At 36.3% G+C, this 16,583-nt stretch overlaps 2 protein-coding genes across 2 annotated transcripts; one reads left to right on the forward strand and one right to left on the reverse strand.

Annotated features, from left to right (window-relative positions):
* Positions 1 to 2,176: 2,176 nt before the first annotated feature.
* LOC139899796 (uncharacterized) lies at positions 2,177 to 2,893 on the reverse strand. The gene has a single exon (XM_071882632.1). It carries the CDS (start codon positions 2,891 to 2,893, stop codon positions 2,177 to 2,179), a length of 717 nt encoding a protein of 238 aa, XP_071738733.1.
* Positions 2,894 to 3,958: 1,065 nt separating this feature from the next.
* LOC139895878 (CASP-like protein 4C2) lies at positions 3,959 to 5,307 on the forward strand. Its single transcript, XM_071878423.1, has 3 exons — positions 3,959 to 4,438; positions 4,666 to 4,801; positions 4,937 to 5,307. Exons 1-3 carry the CDS (start codon positions 4,206 to 4,208, stop codon positions 5,156 to 5,158), a joined length of 591 nt encoding a protein of 196 aa, XP_071734524.1. The 5' UTR covers positions 3,959 to 4,205; the 3' UTR covers positions 5,159 to 5,307.
* Positions 5,308 to 16,583: the final 11,276 nt, after the last annotated feature.

Raw genomic sequence — 16,583 nt, forward strand, 5'->3', positions numbered from 1 at the left:
CGGAAAAATAAGTTACAAGTCATTTTTGTAAAGGTAGTCATTTCAGTCGAAAGAACGACGTATAGATGACCATTTTAGAAAACATACTTCCACTTTGAGTTTAACCATAATTTTTGGATATTGTTTCATATTCATAATAAAAATCATTTTCCCAGAATAACAACTTTTAAATCAAAGTTTATCATAGTTTTTAATTAACTAACCCAAAATAGCCCGCGGTGTTACTACGACGGCGTAAATCCGGTTTTACGGTGTTTTTCGTGTTTATATGTTTTAAATCATTAAGTTAGCATATCATATAGATATAGAACATGTGTTTAGTTGATTTTAAAAGTCAATTTAGAAGGATTAACTTTTATTTGCGAACAAGTTTAGAATTAACTAAACTATGTTCTAGTGATTACAAGTTTAAACCTTCGAATAAGATAGCTTTATATGTATGAATCGAATGATGTTATGAACATCATTACTACCTCAAGTTCCTTGAATAAACCTACTGGAAATGAGAAAAATAGATCTAGCTTCAAAGGATCCTTTGATGGCTTGAAAGTTCTTGAAGCAGAATCATGACACGAAAACAATTTCAAGTAAGATTTCCACTCGAAATAAGATTGTTATAGTTATAGAAATTGAATTAAAGTTTGAATATGATTATTACTTTGTATTAGAAAGATAACCTACTGTAAGTAACAAAGGTTTCTTGATCTTGGATGATTACTTGGAATGGATTTAGAAAACTTGGAAGTAAACTTGCAATCTTGGAAGTATTCTTGATTTTATGAAACTAGAACTTTTGGAATTTATGAAGAACACTTAGAACTTGAAGATAGAACTTGAGAGAGATCAATTAGATGAATAAAATTGAAGAATGAAAGTGTTTGTAGGTGTTTTTGGTCGTTGGTGTATGAATTAGATATAAAGGATATGTAATTTTGTTTTCATGTAAATAAGTCATGAATGATTACTCATATTTTTGTAATTTTATGAGATATTCCATGCTAGTTGCCAAATGATGGTTCCCACATGTGTTAGGTGACTCACATGGGCTGCTAAGAGTTGATCATTGGAGTGTATATACCAATAGTACATACATCTAAAAGCTGTGTATTGTACGAGTACGAATACGGGTGCATACGAGTAGAATTGTTGATGAAACTGAACGAGGATGTAATTGTAAGCATTTTTGTTAAGTAGAAGTATTTTGATAAGTGTCTTGAAGTCTTTCAAAAGTGTATGAATACATATTAAAACACTACATGTATATACATTTTAACTGAGTCGTTAAGTCATCGTTAGTCGTTACATGTAAATGTTGTTTTGAAACCTTTAGGTTAACGATCTTGTTGAATGTTGTTAACCCATTGTTTATTATAACAAATGAGATGTTAAATTGTTATATTATCATGATATTATGATATATAATATATCTTAGTATGATATATATACAGTTAAATGTCGTTACAACGATAATCGTTACATATATGTCTCGTTTCGAAATCATTAAGTCAGTAGTCTTATTTTTACATATGTATTTCATTGTTAATACACTTAATAATATATTTAATTATCATTTAACATAATTAACCAAGTGTATCAATATCTTAATATGATTCATATGTACCTAGTAAGACGTTGTTATAACGATAATCGTTATATATATCGTTTTCGAGTTTCTTAAATTAATAGTCTCATTTTTATGTATATAACTCATTGTTAAAATACCTAATGAGATACATACTTATAATAAAATCATGTTAACTATATATATAACCATATATATGTCATCGTATAGTTTTTACAAGTTTTAACGTTCGTGAATCACCGGTCAACTTGGGTGGTCAATTGTCTATATGAAACTTATTTCAATTAATCAAGTCTTAACAAGTTTGATTGCTTAACATGTTGGAAAAACTTAATCATGTAAATAATAATTTCATTTAATATATATATATATATATATAAACATGGAAAAGTTCGGGTCACTACATATACCACCATTATTGGTGTTCAATTGGTTTAAAGAAAATCATGCCATCCCTAAGGATCGAACCCATGACCTCTCCCTATCCCATGACACAAAGTACATGGAGAGAACCGTTGGGCTATGGCCGCAAGTTCTACAACTATATACAATTACACGAAAGAGCAACTCGAAAGCCATACACAAAGACCACAACTAAACCATGATGCTAAGATGGCATCCGGATTTTAGGAGAGGAAGACTTGAGGGTTGTGGAGCCATATATGCCAATCCAACGACTTTGCCGTTGTGGAGCCATATATGCCAATCCAACGACTTTGCCTTACATCTTTTGACAACCCACTCGTAGCTTTTAATTTGTATCTCGTTTAATGCCATAGGTGTGTTCCACGATTTATTTGAAAAAACATTTTGGTTTCGGTTTTTCCAAATTAGATAGCTAGTCGACCAAATCACTGCTTGCCAAATACTTTTGTCTACATATGGATTTGTTTGACCCGCATCCGTGAACATATCTTCAACATTAACAAAGAGAATGCCACCTCGACCCCACCAATCGAACACTTTGCACCACACATCGAAAGCACGTTTACACAAGATATGAGAGTGGTTAACCGTTTTAATACCGTCATCACATAACGGACAACGAACCGAATGGAGAACAATACCTCTCTTATCAAGCTCTACCAATACCGGAAGACGTTTTTTATTTGCTCTCCAAACAAAGACTTCAATTTTTTCCGTCACCAATTTGGTACATAAAGTTTCACAACTATCGTCACTTGGAATTAAAAGTTTCGAGTTGATCAAGTTTGTTAACCCTTTTGTTGAGAAAATCTCGCTACCGCCTGCTTTCCATTTCCACAAATCTCGTGCTTGAGGATTTAATTTTACACCCGAGAGCATGTCCATCAATTGTTGGAGTTCATCCTTCGCCCGACCTCTTGGAGTTCTTTGCCATGACCATAGCCCTACACACTTAACACCATCCCATGAAAGTCTATCTTTAACTTCTCGTTACTAACCCACGTCCGATTCCAAAAGGAGGTGGAACCATCACCTATTTCCTTTACAAAAAAAGTTTCTAAAAGGAAGACCGGGGTCTTCAATGTTAGTCCCGGTTTTTATAATATCCTTCCAAAGCGACTTATAAGAGTCGTTTAGAGGGATGTCATCAATCGCAAGCCCACCCGAAGTTCCGTAAATGCTAGAAATCACTTTGACCCACAAGGAGTTGGTTTCGGATTTAAACCTTCACCACCACTTGCCAATCAAAGTCCAATTTTTAGTTTTCAGAGAACCCAAATTTAAGGTAAAATCGTTTCGTCCCATTTGACCCAAGATAATTTTGATTTGTTACCCGTCCCGCCTCAAAAGAAAGAACGTCTTACACACTCGAGTTTTTTAATCACACATGGCGGAGCACGGAAGAGCGAGAATTAGTGCAACGGAAAACTATTCAACAACGATTTAATCACACATGGCGGAGCACGGAAGAGCGAGAACAAATTACTCCGTTTTGTTTATTTCAAAAAAAAAAAAAATTTGTTTAAATTTTGTGGAATATCATGTTTACAGTAAAGTTTTTTTTTTTTTTTTTTTTTTTTTTTTTTTTTTTTTTTTTCTAATAACATATCATATACCTAACAAGTCTGTCATTTTAAAAAGTTCGTGTATTTTAATTGAAAACTAGCATATAAGTATTACGGAGTATATCCCTGTAAAACCACCATTTTTGGTTAGGCATGTCAATTAAATGACAAAATAGACAACTTTTTTTTATCATGAAATTGGTTAACACCATCAATATCATTTATGTATGCAACTACACATATTGATATTGATTGAATTAATACCATCAATAATATAATATTGTTTTGGTAGGACAAATTTGTTCACATGGATTAAAGTAACACGGATTAATTAAAAAATGCCAGAAAAGAATAAAAGGTTGTACAAAAAGGAGATAAAAAAGAATAAAAAGAAGGAACACCTCCATACCAAATTACCAATCATCTTCATCTCTTTCCTTCCTTTTTTTCACAGACTTCACGCTTCATTTCACACTCACCCTTCTTTATTTCTTTCTCCATCATCTACTATTTATTTTTTTATGTTCCCCATGGAAATCATGCTTTACCTTCCTCCGCGACTAATTTATAAATCTAAATCTCCATTTCATTCAAACACCTCATAAATCATTCTCCTCTCTATTTAATTAAAAATGGTTCGAAACGGTTGTGTTGAGAGTCCGTCTCCACGACCACGAATCCACCAGACACATCCACACGATACGCCTCATTTTCACTCCACTGTTTCCGAAACCAAACTACGTCGTTTTAATTACTTGATTTTCGTGTTTCGTTTTGCTGCCTTTTGCTTTTCGCTATCTGCTATCGTCTTTATGTTCGCTGCTAAATCTGGTTCTCCTCGTTGGTACCACTTCACTGCTTTCCGGTAAACTTCACATCTCTATGATTTTTGTTAATAACTTTAATAATTTTTTTTTTTTTAAAAAAAAAGATAGAATAAATTCGATTATGAATTTTTATAAAAGTAGGAGTATTTCGGTTACTGTTGGTAGCTGTATTTGTAATTCGTTAAAAAAGTTAAAATATCTCGTTATTTTGAGCAATTTATATAGCTAAAAACTCAAATTAGTACTAATTAACAAAGCTATACAGATTCGTGGTAGCGGCAAATGCAATTGTCGCTTTATATTCATTATTTGAAATGTTTGCTACTGCTTGGGAGATTTCTCGAGGTTCAACAATTTTCCCCGAATTCTGTCAAGTCTGGTTCGATTTCGGTCATGATCAGGTATTAACACATTATATTTAATCGTGTTGGAACATTCAAAATGTTCACGGCCATTTATGGCGCTATTTTTATTTATTTATGATAGAAAATGTTAATTATTTGTTGAATTAACCAAAACGGCGTCGTGTACTGTAGGCTTTTGCGTATATGTTGCTGTCGGCGGGATCAGCGGGGACGGAAATGGCGAGGCAGCTGAGAGGGATTGCCACGTGTACGGATAATAATGCGTTTTGTATCCAATCGGATATTGCCATAGCGTTGGGATTCGCCGGATTTTTGTCATTGATGATCTCCTCGTTGTTGTCTGGATTTAGAGTTGCTTGTTTTATAATCAACGGTTCTAGATTTCATGTGTAGTGCTGTTTTAAGTTAGTGAGTTACACTTGATTATTGAACGGTGTGGTGTGTCACGTTTGTTTCCTTCAATGAGTTTGTGCCACGTGGTTATAGTAGTCTAATACGGAGTATATCTTCATGGCTGTTTGGACTTTAAAATGTGTTGCTCCCTACACCTTTTTTCCATTAACATTTCGAGTATAAAACGTGCGAATAAAAATGAGAGAAAATTGTGCGGTTGGTCCCTGTGGTTTATATGAAATAGAGTGTTTGATCCCTGAACTTCATTTTCGGAGTTGTTGGTCCTGTGATTTTCAAAACACGTGTGGTTGGTCCCTGTCAGAGACCAAAAACCCCGAAAATGAAAGTTCAAAACTTGTGTAGTTGGTCCCTGTCACCAACCACACGTGTTTTGAAAATCACAGGGACCAACAACCCCGAAATGAAATTCAGGGACCAAACACCCCATTTCATGTAAACCACGGGAACCAACCGCACAATTTTCTCTGAAAATGACGAGGTAGTATTTCAAGCATAATTTTTTTTTTTTGAAAAGCAGCTTAAGTTTTATTAATCACTGAATATGTACATGAGGATCGAGGGAGCTAAACAATACATACAGTAGCTACAGTAGAAACAGGTATTGGGAGGTAACAACCAATCCCTATACGTGCGTTTGATGAAGCAAATAGAACCGGGTTGGAGAGCCATTATTGCCGCTCTATGATCTTTTTGTTTGAACACCTTGAAATTCATTCGATAGATATAATTTGTATCTCGTTAGGTTAATTGGGGCTCATAGGATTTCAAAATTTCAACTTTCAAGGCATCTGGAATTTACCAACCAAACATAGAATTTCATGAGTTTTGAAATGCAAATCTCTCGAATTCCATTAACCAAACGCACTCTTGTCTTTTTAATAGTGTATAAAGTTGTGTATATAGATAAATATAGATATAGATATAGATATAGATATAGATATAGACAAATTTAAAATACAGATATAGATGTATACAAATGCAAATCTCGGCACATCAACTCTTACTTTTGATTATCACAACCATGGTTTTAATTTGAGTCGCATAGCTTTCACGCCTAGTTATAGAGTAATTGTTGTAATTTGTTGTCAATCATGGAGAAGTTTTCTAAATTCTCTTCATTGTAATTTCCGGGCTTTTCATTCTTGATGAAAAGTTCATGCATTATTTATTTATTATCATTTTTTCGCCCAAAAAAAAAAACAATTGTTGAATTATTATTATTACGAGTATTAAAGTAGGTTCAGCAATGGCTTGGCTGGAACTTTTATTCAGGGCATGGCTGGAACTTTTATTTAGGGCACTATAGTAGAAAGAAGTGGTCGGTTAAACAACTCTTAAACATATATAATGAATGTAATATCCATATAATAAATGTTTTCTGTTTAAATCTAATATAAACTTGTGATTGAAAAATAAACTTAAACTTTGTATATAAAAAATAATCATAAAATCGATTAAACCTGAACCTCATCGTTGTCTGAACGTCATCATACAAAATTTTTACAAGTAATGATCCTATATTAACTGGATGGGCCCATTTATTTAGTCTAAGTTACTAATTGGGCGGGCCAATGGTTGTAAACTGCACAAAGCCACAAACTATTAAAGTAAAATTTTATTTAGGGTGCGCTCTACCCTTTAATTGATCGATGTCATAATTATATATTAATTTATTTAAAAAAATAATACGAAACCTTATATAAAAAAATACTAATCTCTTATAAATTGTAATTTTAATTTTCTATAAAAATTTAAAAAACATTTATTATTACTAATAATAATAATTATTATTAAAAATATAAATACTCAACTTTGAACGAACTTTATTATTATTATTATTTACACTTAATATAATAATTATTATAATTATTATATTATTAATATTCAAATATGGATTCTTTTTACAAAATTAATTACGTTACATATGTATGCGAAAATACATGTCTCTATATATTTGTAAAAACAACGACAAAGTTTCTTAGTCAAACGGGTCATTAAAGTAAATGACTTCAGCATTTACATTCAGTTAATACCTAAAACATGTCATTAAATTGTTTTGTTTAAACAAACCCGTGATTTCACGGGTCATTTCACTAGTTTTCTTTTAAAAGCGTAGCAAATATTTTGGGCAAAATATGGAGGCTTTTGTGCAAATATATGGATGTTTTTTTGGGGAAAATTTGAAGACTTTTGGACAAAATCTAGAGACTTTTGGGCAAAAATAAGGAGACTTTTGGGCATAATTTGAAAGCTGAGATATGGAGGTTGACAAAAAAAAAAAAAATTGACTGGAAGCAAAATAAAAAAATTCTAATTTTTTGCAATAAAAAATAAAAATCTGTGCGCCCCACTTCCGCCCCTGGATGGGCTTGACCTTTCCGAGTTCCCACATCCTCCATGGCTATGCCACTGAGGTTGAGGAGGGTGGAAAGTTACTCGAAGTATATAATCAATGATTTTGTACCAAAACAGACATGAGAGTGATGACACTTGTGTTTTATGAGCCAATAACTATTTTGGTTGTGATAAATTACAGCTGGAGGTTTATTGTTTTATTAATGGTCTTTCATAATGGAGTAATAATTAATTAATAGTTTTAATAATAATAATAATAATAATAATAATAATAATAATAATAATAATAATAATAAACAAAACTGATGATAATAAACACAGTAGATTTTTGGCTGATGATCCACCTATATATGTGTAACATCCCGCCTTTTTCCGTCTACTTTTCCGTTTAACTATTTTAAACTCCGTTATATGTTTATAACATCTTCCGTTAATACGCGTTTCAAATTATCTCGTTCAAGTAATTTAACGCACCCGACTACAACTTGAGGGACTTGTTTTGCCAAAACCCCAAAATGGTGACTAGCACTTGACTAGTCAACCATCTTCCACCTCCATTTTTCATTTTCTTTTCTCTTTTCATTCTCTACTTTCATATTTTCTTTAAATTCATCAAAAAGCAAATCATCATCCATACTAAATCGATCAAGCTTCGAGCCAAACAAATTACATATTTGAACTCCTCGTGATCTCCTCTTCGATTCCATACCAATCTCATTGCATTTGGGTAACTTTCTAAAATCACTAATTTTTGTGTTTTTGAGATTTTTTGAGTTACAAGGTTGTTAATTAGTATCTATGGCTCTAGTCTAACAAGATTATGTGTTTGAATTGCTTGATTTGTTGTTTGGAAGTAACTTGCATGAACTAGCAAAATGGGTGTGTTTAATCTTGAGTTTTAGATGATTAAATGTTGTTAAATGTTATAAATGCATGTATTAAATGTGTTCCTAGTGTTACTAGCTTCATTTTGATGTATAGGTTGCATGAGAAAACTCTAAGAACTTGTTTAGTGATTTTTGGTGGAATTGAGCTAGGGTTTAATGAACTTGAAATGATTATTTGATGCATTGATTGCCATGATTTGTTGTTAGTAAGTTATTAGTTGTATTGTATGCTCAATTACCTACAAAATGGCATGTCATATGTATGCATTGAATGCCTAAATCATTAAATGTGCATTGGTGAGTTTGAAGCATTAATGTGTGCATTGAATGATCACTTGGTTTGAAAACTCGGTTGTTACAAATGAGGTTTTTGATTGATGAATTGTGTTTAGTTGCATTCTACGTCAAAAGAGCTTTCCAACGATATAAGGTGCGAGTCCTAAGTGTTAGCGGTTTGTGTTTTATGCACAAAAAGGTTTTGGATTGAGACTTGAACATTTGGGACTGGCCAGGCACCAGCACCCGGCCTTTGCCGCGGCGCGGTCCTTTCCTGTCGCGGCGCGACATATAAGGGGGCCAGGTTCTGACCTCCTTGTCCCAAATGTGAAAAATGTTTGGCCCGTTCTAGACCTCCGATTCACATGAGACTTGTTCTAACATGCTTATATATGAATACAAACCTCAGAAAAATAGTTCGGGACCCGACCTGAACGTGTTGACTTTCGTTGACTTTGACCGACCAAAGTTTGACTTTTTGTCAAACTTAACCAAATGATTATGCAACCTTCCTAACTTGTTTCTGTACTTGTATCTTGCATGAAACTTGACAATTTGATTCACATGCTACATAATCGAGTCGTAACGAGCCATAGGACTAATTAAACATCTTTGACCTATCGTATTTACCGTTATTGATACGACCTATTGGTTTAGGTCAAGACTAGCACTATCCTTCGCACACGTTACTTTGTGAAGTACTTTTCATACGTGCACTCAAGGTGAGATCATAGTCCCATCTTTCAACAACTTTTATGCTTTAAACTATGGGATGAGAAACATATACGTATCATACTTTTACACTTGAACACAAGTACGAAAACGAACATTCCACGTACGGGTTTGAACAAAAAGCCTCAATTCAATTATCATTAGTTACACTTGCAGGGTGTAAACGTGAACTTATATTATGTGATCACATGGGCTTGACGAGCCTCATTCGGACGGTTCGCTACCGTTAGCGGATGAAATATATTTTCGGGTCTAGTGTATGTTCTAACACTACGCGAAGGGTGCAAAACAGTTAAGTTTGATAATTGGGTGCCCGCGAAACAAATAACAACTTTGGAATGCAAATGATTTAGATAATCATATTATATTAAATCTTGTGGTTCAAATGCAACGTTTACTAAAACACCTATGATTTCACCAACGTTTTCGTTGACAGTTTTCTATATGTTTTCTCAGGTCCTTGAAAGCTACTTGATACATGCTTCCGCACTCTTTTTGATACGTGCTTGGATGTCGAGTATACATGCATAGATGGAGCGTCTTTTGACTACTTTAAATTGTGTCGCATAGGTTTCATTCGTACGTTAAACATTGTAATGTAACTAGTCTTTCGAACTACATTTGTAAACTTGAAACATCCTTTTTCTTATAAAATAAATGCGACATATTTTGGTCAAAAGTCATAATAAAGACTTATGACCACGCAACGGGACCGAAGTAGTCGGCGCCGTCAAACATAATTTGGTCGGGTCGCTACAGATGGTATCAGAGCGTTGGTTGTAGGGATTTAGAGTTCATTGGTGTCAACCCCGAGTCATAGGGTACATTGGTGAGTCTAGACTACAACCGGCATATAGACTTGAAGTAGGAATTACTTGACTATTTGTGCATTTATACTCGAACGCTTCTACTCATATCTACTCTTATTTCATCTAAATCTCACGTTGTTTAATTTGATTGACACGCCACCTTGACTATATGAAATAATGTCGAATGCACATATGAATCAGGGTAATATAATTTCCGGGATTATATTACGGTGACTCATATGAACGTTCCGACATTATGACATAAAGAATTTAAGGCGAGTCAAGGAAAATTTTCTCTCTATCTTTATTCCATATCACGGTTAGTATTATTTAGAATACTAACCAACGGTATTCTTTTGTTTTGAAGGAACAATGCCTCCCCGCCGTGTACGACGCCGTGAAACACCCGAACAAGCTCTACAACGCATGATAGCCACCGCCGTAGATGCGGCCATGGCCGGTCACTCATCCAACAACAATAACAATAATAATAACAACAACCAAAACAACAACAACAACAACAACAACAACAATGGAGCCGGTAACTCAAACGAGGGATGCTCCTATAAAGCCTTCATGGGGTGCAAACCTCACACTTTTGATGGAACCGGGGGACCGGTTGTGCTCACCCGATGGTTTGAGCAAACGGAAGCCGTCTTTAGCATAAGTGGTTGTCGGGACCAAGACAAGGTCAAATACTTCACTCACACTTTCGCCGGTGTCGCTCTTACATGGTGGAATACTTATGTACAATCGGTGGGTACCGATGAAGCTCACGCCCTCTCTTGGGCCGATTTAAGGGAAAAGATGGTCATCGAATATTTCCCTCGCGAAGAAACCCGAAAGCTCGAACAAGAGCTAAGAACCTTGGAGGCGGTCGGAAACGATCTCAATGCCTATAATCAACGATTCGCCGAACTATCCTTGATGTGCCCAAACCTCGTGAACCCCGAATCTCAAAGGGTCGAACTTTATATGTATGGTCTTCCAAAGAGCATCAAACAAGGGGTGATGTCATCCAAACCCGCTAACCTACAACAAGCTTTGAACATGGCCCGCCAATTGATCGAAACGGTTGACGAAATCGTAGTACCGGCGCCTAAAGTCGAGGACAAGTCGGGTAACAACAAAAGAAAATGGGAAGCCCCTCAATCAAGCAACAACTACAACAACAACTTCACCAAAAAGCCTTTCACCTCCGACGCCAAGAAAAGTTATGGCGGAAATAAACCCTTTTGCAACAAATGCCACAAACACCACTATGGTGAATGTAGCAATCTATTTTGCCACCGGTGCCAAAAGGGTGGTCATGTGGCCAACGATTGTAGAAGTGCCGCCCCCGTCGCTCAAAAGGTGCCCAATGCACCAAAATCGGGTACTTGTTATGAATGTGGCCAAACGGGTCATTTTAGAAATGCCTGTCCGAAGAAGAAAGCCAACCCCAACACACGCGGCCGAGCTTTCAACATCAACACCGAGGAAGCCCGAGATGACAATGAATTAGTCACGGGTACGTTTCTCCTCAACAACACTTATGTTACTTGTTTATTCGATTCGGGTGCCGATAAGAGTTTTGTATCCAAGACTTTGACTCATTCTTTTAGCACTCCACCACTTCCACTAGATACCACTTATACCATTGAAGTGGCTAACGGGAAACTATTAAGTGCCGACACATATTACCGGGGGTGTACGTTAAACATTTTGGGTAAGGAATTTGAAATTGACTTGATACCCATGGAACTAGGAAGCTTTGATGTAATAATCGGTATGAATTGGTTAGTCAAAACGAAATCTCACATCCTTTGTGATCTTAACGCAATCCGAATTCCTATCGAGAATGGTGAACCTTTGATTGTTTATGGCGATAAGAGTTGCACCAGACTCAACCTCGTTTCGTGCCTTAAAGTTAGAAAACTACTCCGTAAGGGTTGTTTTGCGATCCTTGCCCACGTTAAGAAAGTCGAGTCCGATGAGAAGCATATCGATGATGTGCCTATTGTTAGTGACTTTTTCGATGTATTTCCCGACGAATTGCCGGGTCTTCCACCCCATCGACCGGTTGAATTCCAAATCGATCTTATTCCGGGAGCCGCACCCATAGCACGTGCACCATATAGACTCGCTCCATCCGAAATGCAAGAATTGCAAAGTCAAATCCAAGAACTACTTGATCGTGGTTTTATCCAACCTAGCCATTCACCTTGGGGCGCTCCGATTTTGTTTGTTAAAAAGAAAGACGGATCCCTACGAATGTGCATTGATTATCGTGAACTAAACAAATTGACGGTTAAGAACCGATATCCTCTTCCTCGCATCGATGACCTCTTTGATCAATTACAAGGGTCTTGCGTATATTCAAAAATCGATCTCCGCTCGGGTTATCATCAATTAAGGGTTAAGGGGGAAGATGTCTCCAAAATCGCTTTTCGAACTCGTTATGGTAGTTATGAATTTCTTGTAATGCCATTTGGTCTCACTAACGCACCGGCGGTGTTCATGGATCTTATGAACCGCGTGTGCAAACCGTATCTTGACAAAAATTCGTTATCGTGTTCATCGATGATATTTTGGTCTATTCAAAAAGCGAAGAAGAACACGAGGAACACCTCCGACTTGTGCTTGAACTTTTAAGACAAGAAAGACTCTATGCCAAATTCTCCAAGTGTGAATTTTGGTTGAAGGAAGTTCAATTTCTTGGTCATGTTGTAAGTGACCAAGGTATTAAAGTCGATCCATCAAAAATCGAAGCCATTAGTAAATGGGAAACTCCTACTACTCCGACTCACATTCATCAATTCTTGGGTCTCGCCGGGTACTATCGTAGATTCATCGAAAACTTCTCTTTGGTTGCACGTCCTCTAACCGCATTAACTCACAAGGGAAAGAAATTCATTTGGGCGACCGAGCAAGAATCCGCGTTCCAAATCTTGAAGACAAAGCTTACCACCGCTCCTATCTTGTCACTTCCCGAAGGCAACGATGATTTTGTTGTGTATTGCGACGCCTCGAAACATGGTTTTGGGTGTGTGTTGATGCAACGAACGAAAGTCATTTCTTATGCTTCTCGACAACTCAAAATTCATGAACGAAACTACACGACACATGATCTCGAACTCGGAGCCGTTGTCTTTGCACTTAAAATGTGGATACACTATCTTTATGGAACCAAGAGTACTATCTTTACCGATCACAAAAGTCTCCAACACATCTTCGATCAAAAGCAACTAAACATGAGACAACGAAGGTGGATTGAAACCTTAAACGATTACGATTGCGAACTTCGTTACCATCCCGGGAAGGCAAACATAGTAGCCGATGCCTTAAGTCGAAAAGAAAGAGCGGTGCCTCTTCGTGTCCGAGCCTTAAACATCACCATCCACACCAACCTTAATAGCCAAATTCGGGTAGCCCAAGATGAGGCTCTCAAGGATGAAAACGTTTCACACGAGCTCTTGAACATTCTCGTCTCTCGATTCGAAACTGAGGAAACCGGACTCCGATATTTCGCCGGAAGGATTTGGGTGCCTAGTTATGGGAACCTACGAAGTCTCATTTTAGATGAAGCCCATAAGTCACGATACTCGATCCACCCCGGTGCCAATAAGATGTACCACGACCTTAAACAACAATATTGGTGGCCGAACATCAAAAGGGACGTAGCTACTTATGTTTCCAAGTGTTTGACATGTTCCAAAGTCAAAGCCGAACACCAAAGACCGTCCGGACTACTTCAACAACCCGAGATCCCGCAATGGAAGTGGGAAAGGATAACGATGGATTTTATCACCAAACTACCAAAAACGACGGGCGGTTATGATACCATTTGGGTTATTGTTGACCGTCTCACCAAATCCGCACACTTTCTTGCCATGAAGGAGACCGACAAAATGGAGAAACTTGCGCAACTTTACATTAAAGAAATCGTAGCCCGACACGGTGTACCTTTATCGATTATCTCCGACCGAGATGGCCGTTTTGTTTCTAGATTTTGGCGTACCTTGCAAGAAGCGTTGGGAACGCGTTTAGACATGAGCACCGCATATCATCCTCAAACCGATGGACAAAGTGAACGTACAATTCAAACCTTGGAGGACATGTTACGAGCTTGCATGGTTGATTTTGGAAAAGCTTGGGACAAGCACTTACCTCTCGCCGAGTTCTCTTACAACAATAGTTATCACGCGAGTATTAAAGCCGCACCTTTTGAAGCGCTATACGGCCGAAAATGTCGTTCACCTCTTTGTTGGGCCGAGGTAGGCGACGTGCAAATCACCGGACCCGAACTCATTCACGAAACCACCGAGAAGATCGTACAAATCCGAGATAGGCTTCGGACGGCCCAGAGTCGTCAAAAGTGCTACACCGACAAAAGACGCAACGACCTCGAATTTCAAGTCGGTGACTGAGTAATGTTAAAAGTTGCACCTTGGAAAGGTGTAATCCGTTTTGGGAAACGCGGGAAGCTAAATCCGCGGTATATTGGTCATTTCGAAATCTTGGAGCGTATTGGAAACGTTGCTTATCGTTTAGATCTTCCGCCTCAATTGAACTCCGTTCATCCTACCTTCCATGTATCTAACTTGAAAAAGTGTCTTTCCGAAACCGATATCGTCATCCCTCTCGAGGAACTTACTATTGATGACAAGCTTCATTTTGTGGAGGAACCGGTTGAAATTGTGGACACCTCCGTCAAGATATTGAAACAAAGCCGAATCCCGATTGTTAAAGTCCGTTGGAACGCCAAAAGAGGACCCGAGTTTACTTGAGAAAGGCAAGATCAAATGCAAAAGAAATACCCTCATTTATTCCCAATTCCGGAAACGCAGGATTCCGAGGAAGAGACAACGATTACTACGCATGCTTAATTTCGGGACGAAATTTCTTTTAAGGAGTAGGTAATGTAACATCCCGCCTTTTTCCGTCTACTTTTCCGTTTAACTATTTTAAACTCCTGATGTTATGCGAGGTGTATACGAAATAGTTTATATTTTACTAGGAAACACTATTAAATACGATACAATTTTACACAAGATATTTATTTATTTATAGAATGGATATACTTAAACCTTGCTACAACACTTATAGGCAGTGTACCTAATCGTACAGTAGTGTAGTTTTTAGTAAGTCCGGTTCGTTCCACAGGGAAATCTTTAAACAAAGCTCAACGCTATATTAGTTTACTTTTATAAAAATACAAATATATATAAGTAATATTATTATTATAAAGGGGGGTTTTTTACCGTTTAATGACCGGTTTGTCGATTTTAAGACTTTAGTCGCAGTTAAAACCTAATGTAAAATATAAAATAAATACAAGACTTAAATAAAAGCGTAAAGTAAATAACGATAATGAAATTGCGAATAATAAAAGTGCGATAAAATAAAATTGCGATAATTAAAAAGTACGATAATTAAAAGTGCGATTAAATAACAATAAATAAAAGTGCGATAATTAGAAGTGCAATTAAATATAAAATAAAGGAAATTAAATATGAAATAAAAGAATTATGCTTATTTAAACTTCCGTAATCATGATGTTTGACGTGTTGATTTTAGTTTTATGCCCATGGGTTAATTGTCCTTTGTCCTGGATTATTTAATATGTCCGTCTGGTTTTTGTCCATAACAGTCCATCAGTCATAAATATAAAGTGCGAGTGTCCTCGTCAAATTATTATTATACCCGAAGTTAAATATTCCAACTAATTGGGGATTCGAATTGTAACAAGGTTTTAATACTTTGTTTAATGAATACACCAGGTTATCGACTGCGTGTAAACCAAGGTTTTACTACTTTGCTAACAATTACACCAATTACCCTTGAATGTAATTTCACCCCTGTTTTAATTATTCTAGTGGCTATTAATCCATTCCCGTGTCCGGTTAAATGAACGATTATTCGTACATATAAATACCCCGCCCATCGTGTCCGATCGAGTGTATATGGTAATTTATAGGGACGCCCAATTGTAAATCTTTATATTAACATTAACAAACTATCATTTAGTTAAACAAATATAAAGCCCATTAATAGCCCATAGTCTAATTTCCACAAGTGTCGTTCTTTTGTCCAAACCCCAATTATGGTACAAAGCCCAATTACCCAATTTTAGTAATTAGCCCAACATCATGATTACTTCGTTTTAAATAAGCATAATAATAACTTAGCTACGAGACATTAATATAAAAAGGTTGAACATAACTTACAATGATTAAAAATAGCGTAGCGTTACACGGACAGAATTTCGACTTACACCCTTACAATATTCGCTAACATACCCTTATTATTAGAATTATAATTAAAATTAAAATATAAATTATATATATATATATATATATATAT

This window comes from Rutidosis leptorrhynchoides, chromosome 3 (assembly GCF_046630445.1).
Source record: "Rutidosis leptorrhynchoides isolate AG116_Rl617_1_P2 chromosome 3, CSIRO_AGI_Rlap_v1, whole genome shotgun sequence".
Lineage (NCBI taxonomy): Eukaryota > Viridiplantae > Streptophyta > Magnoliopsida > Asterales > Asteraceae > Rutidosis > Rutidosis leptorrhynchoides.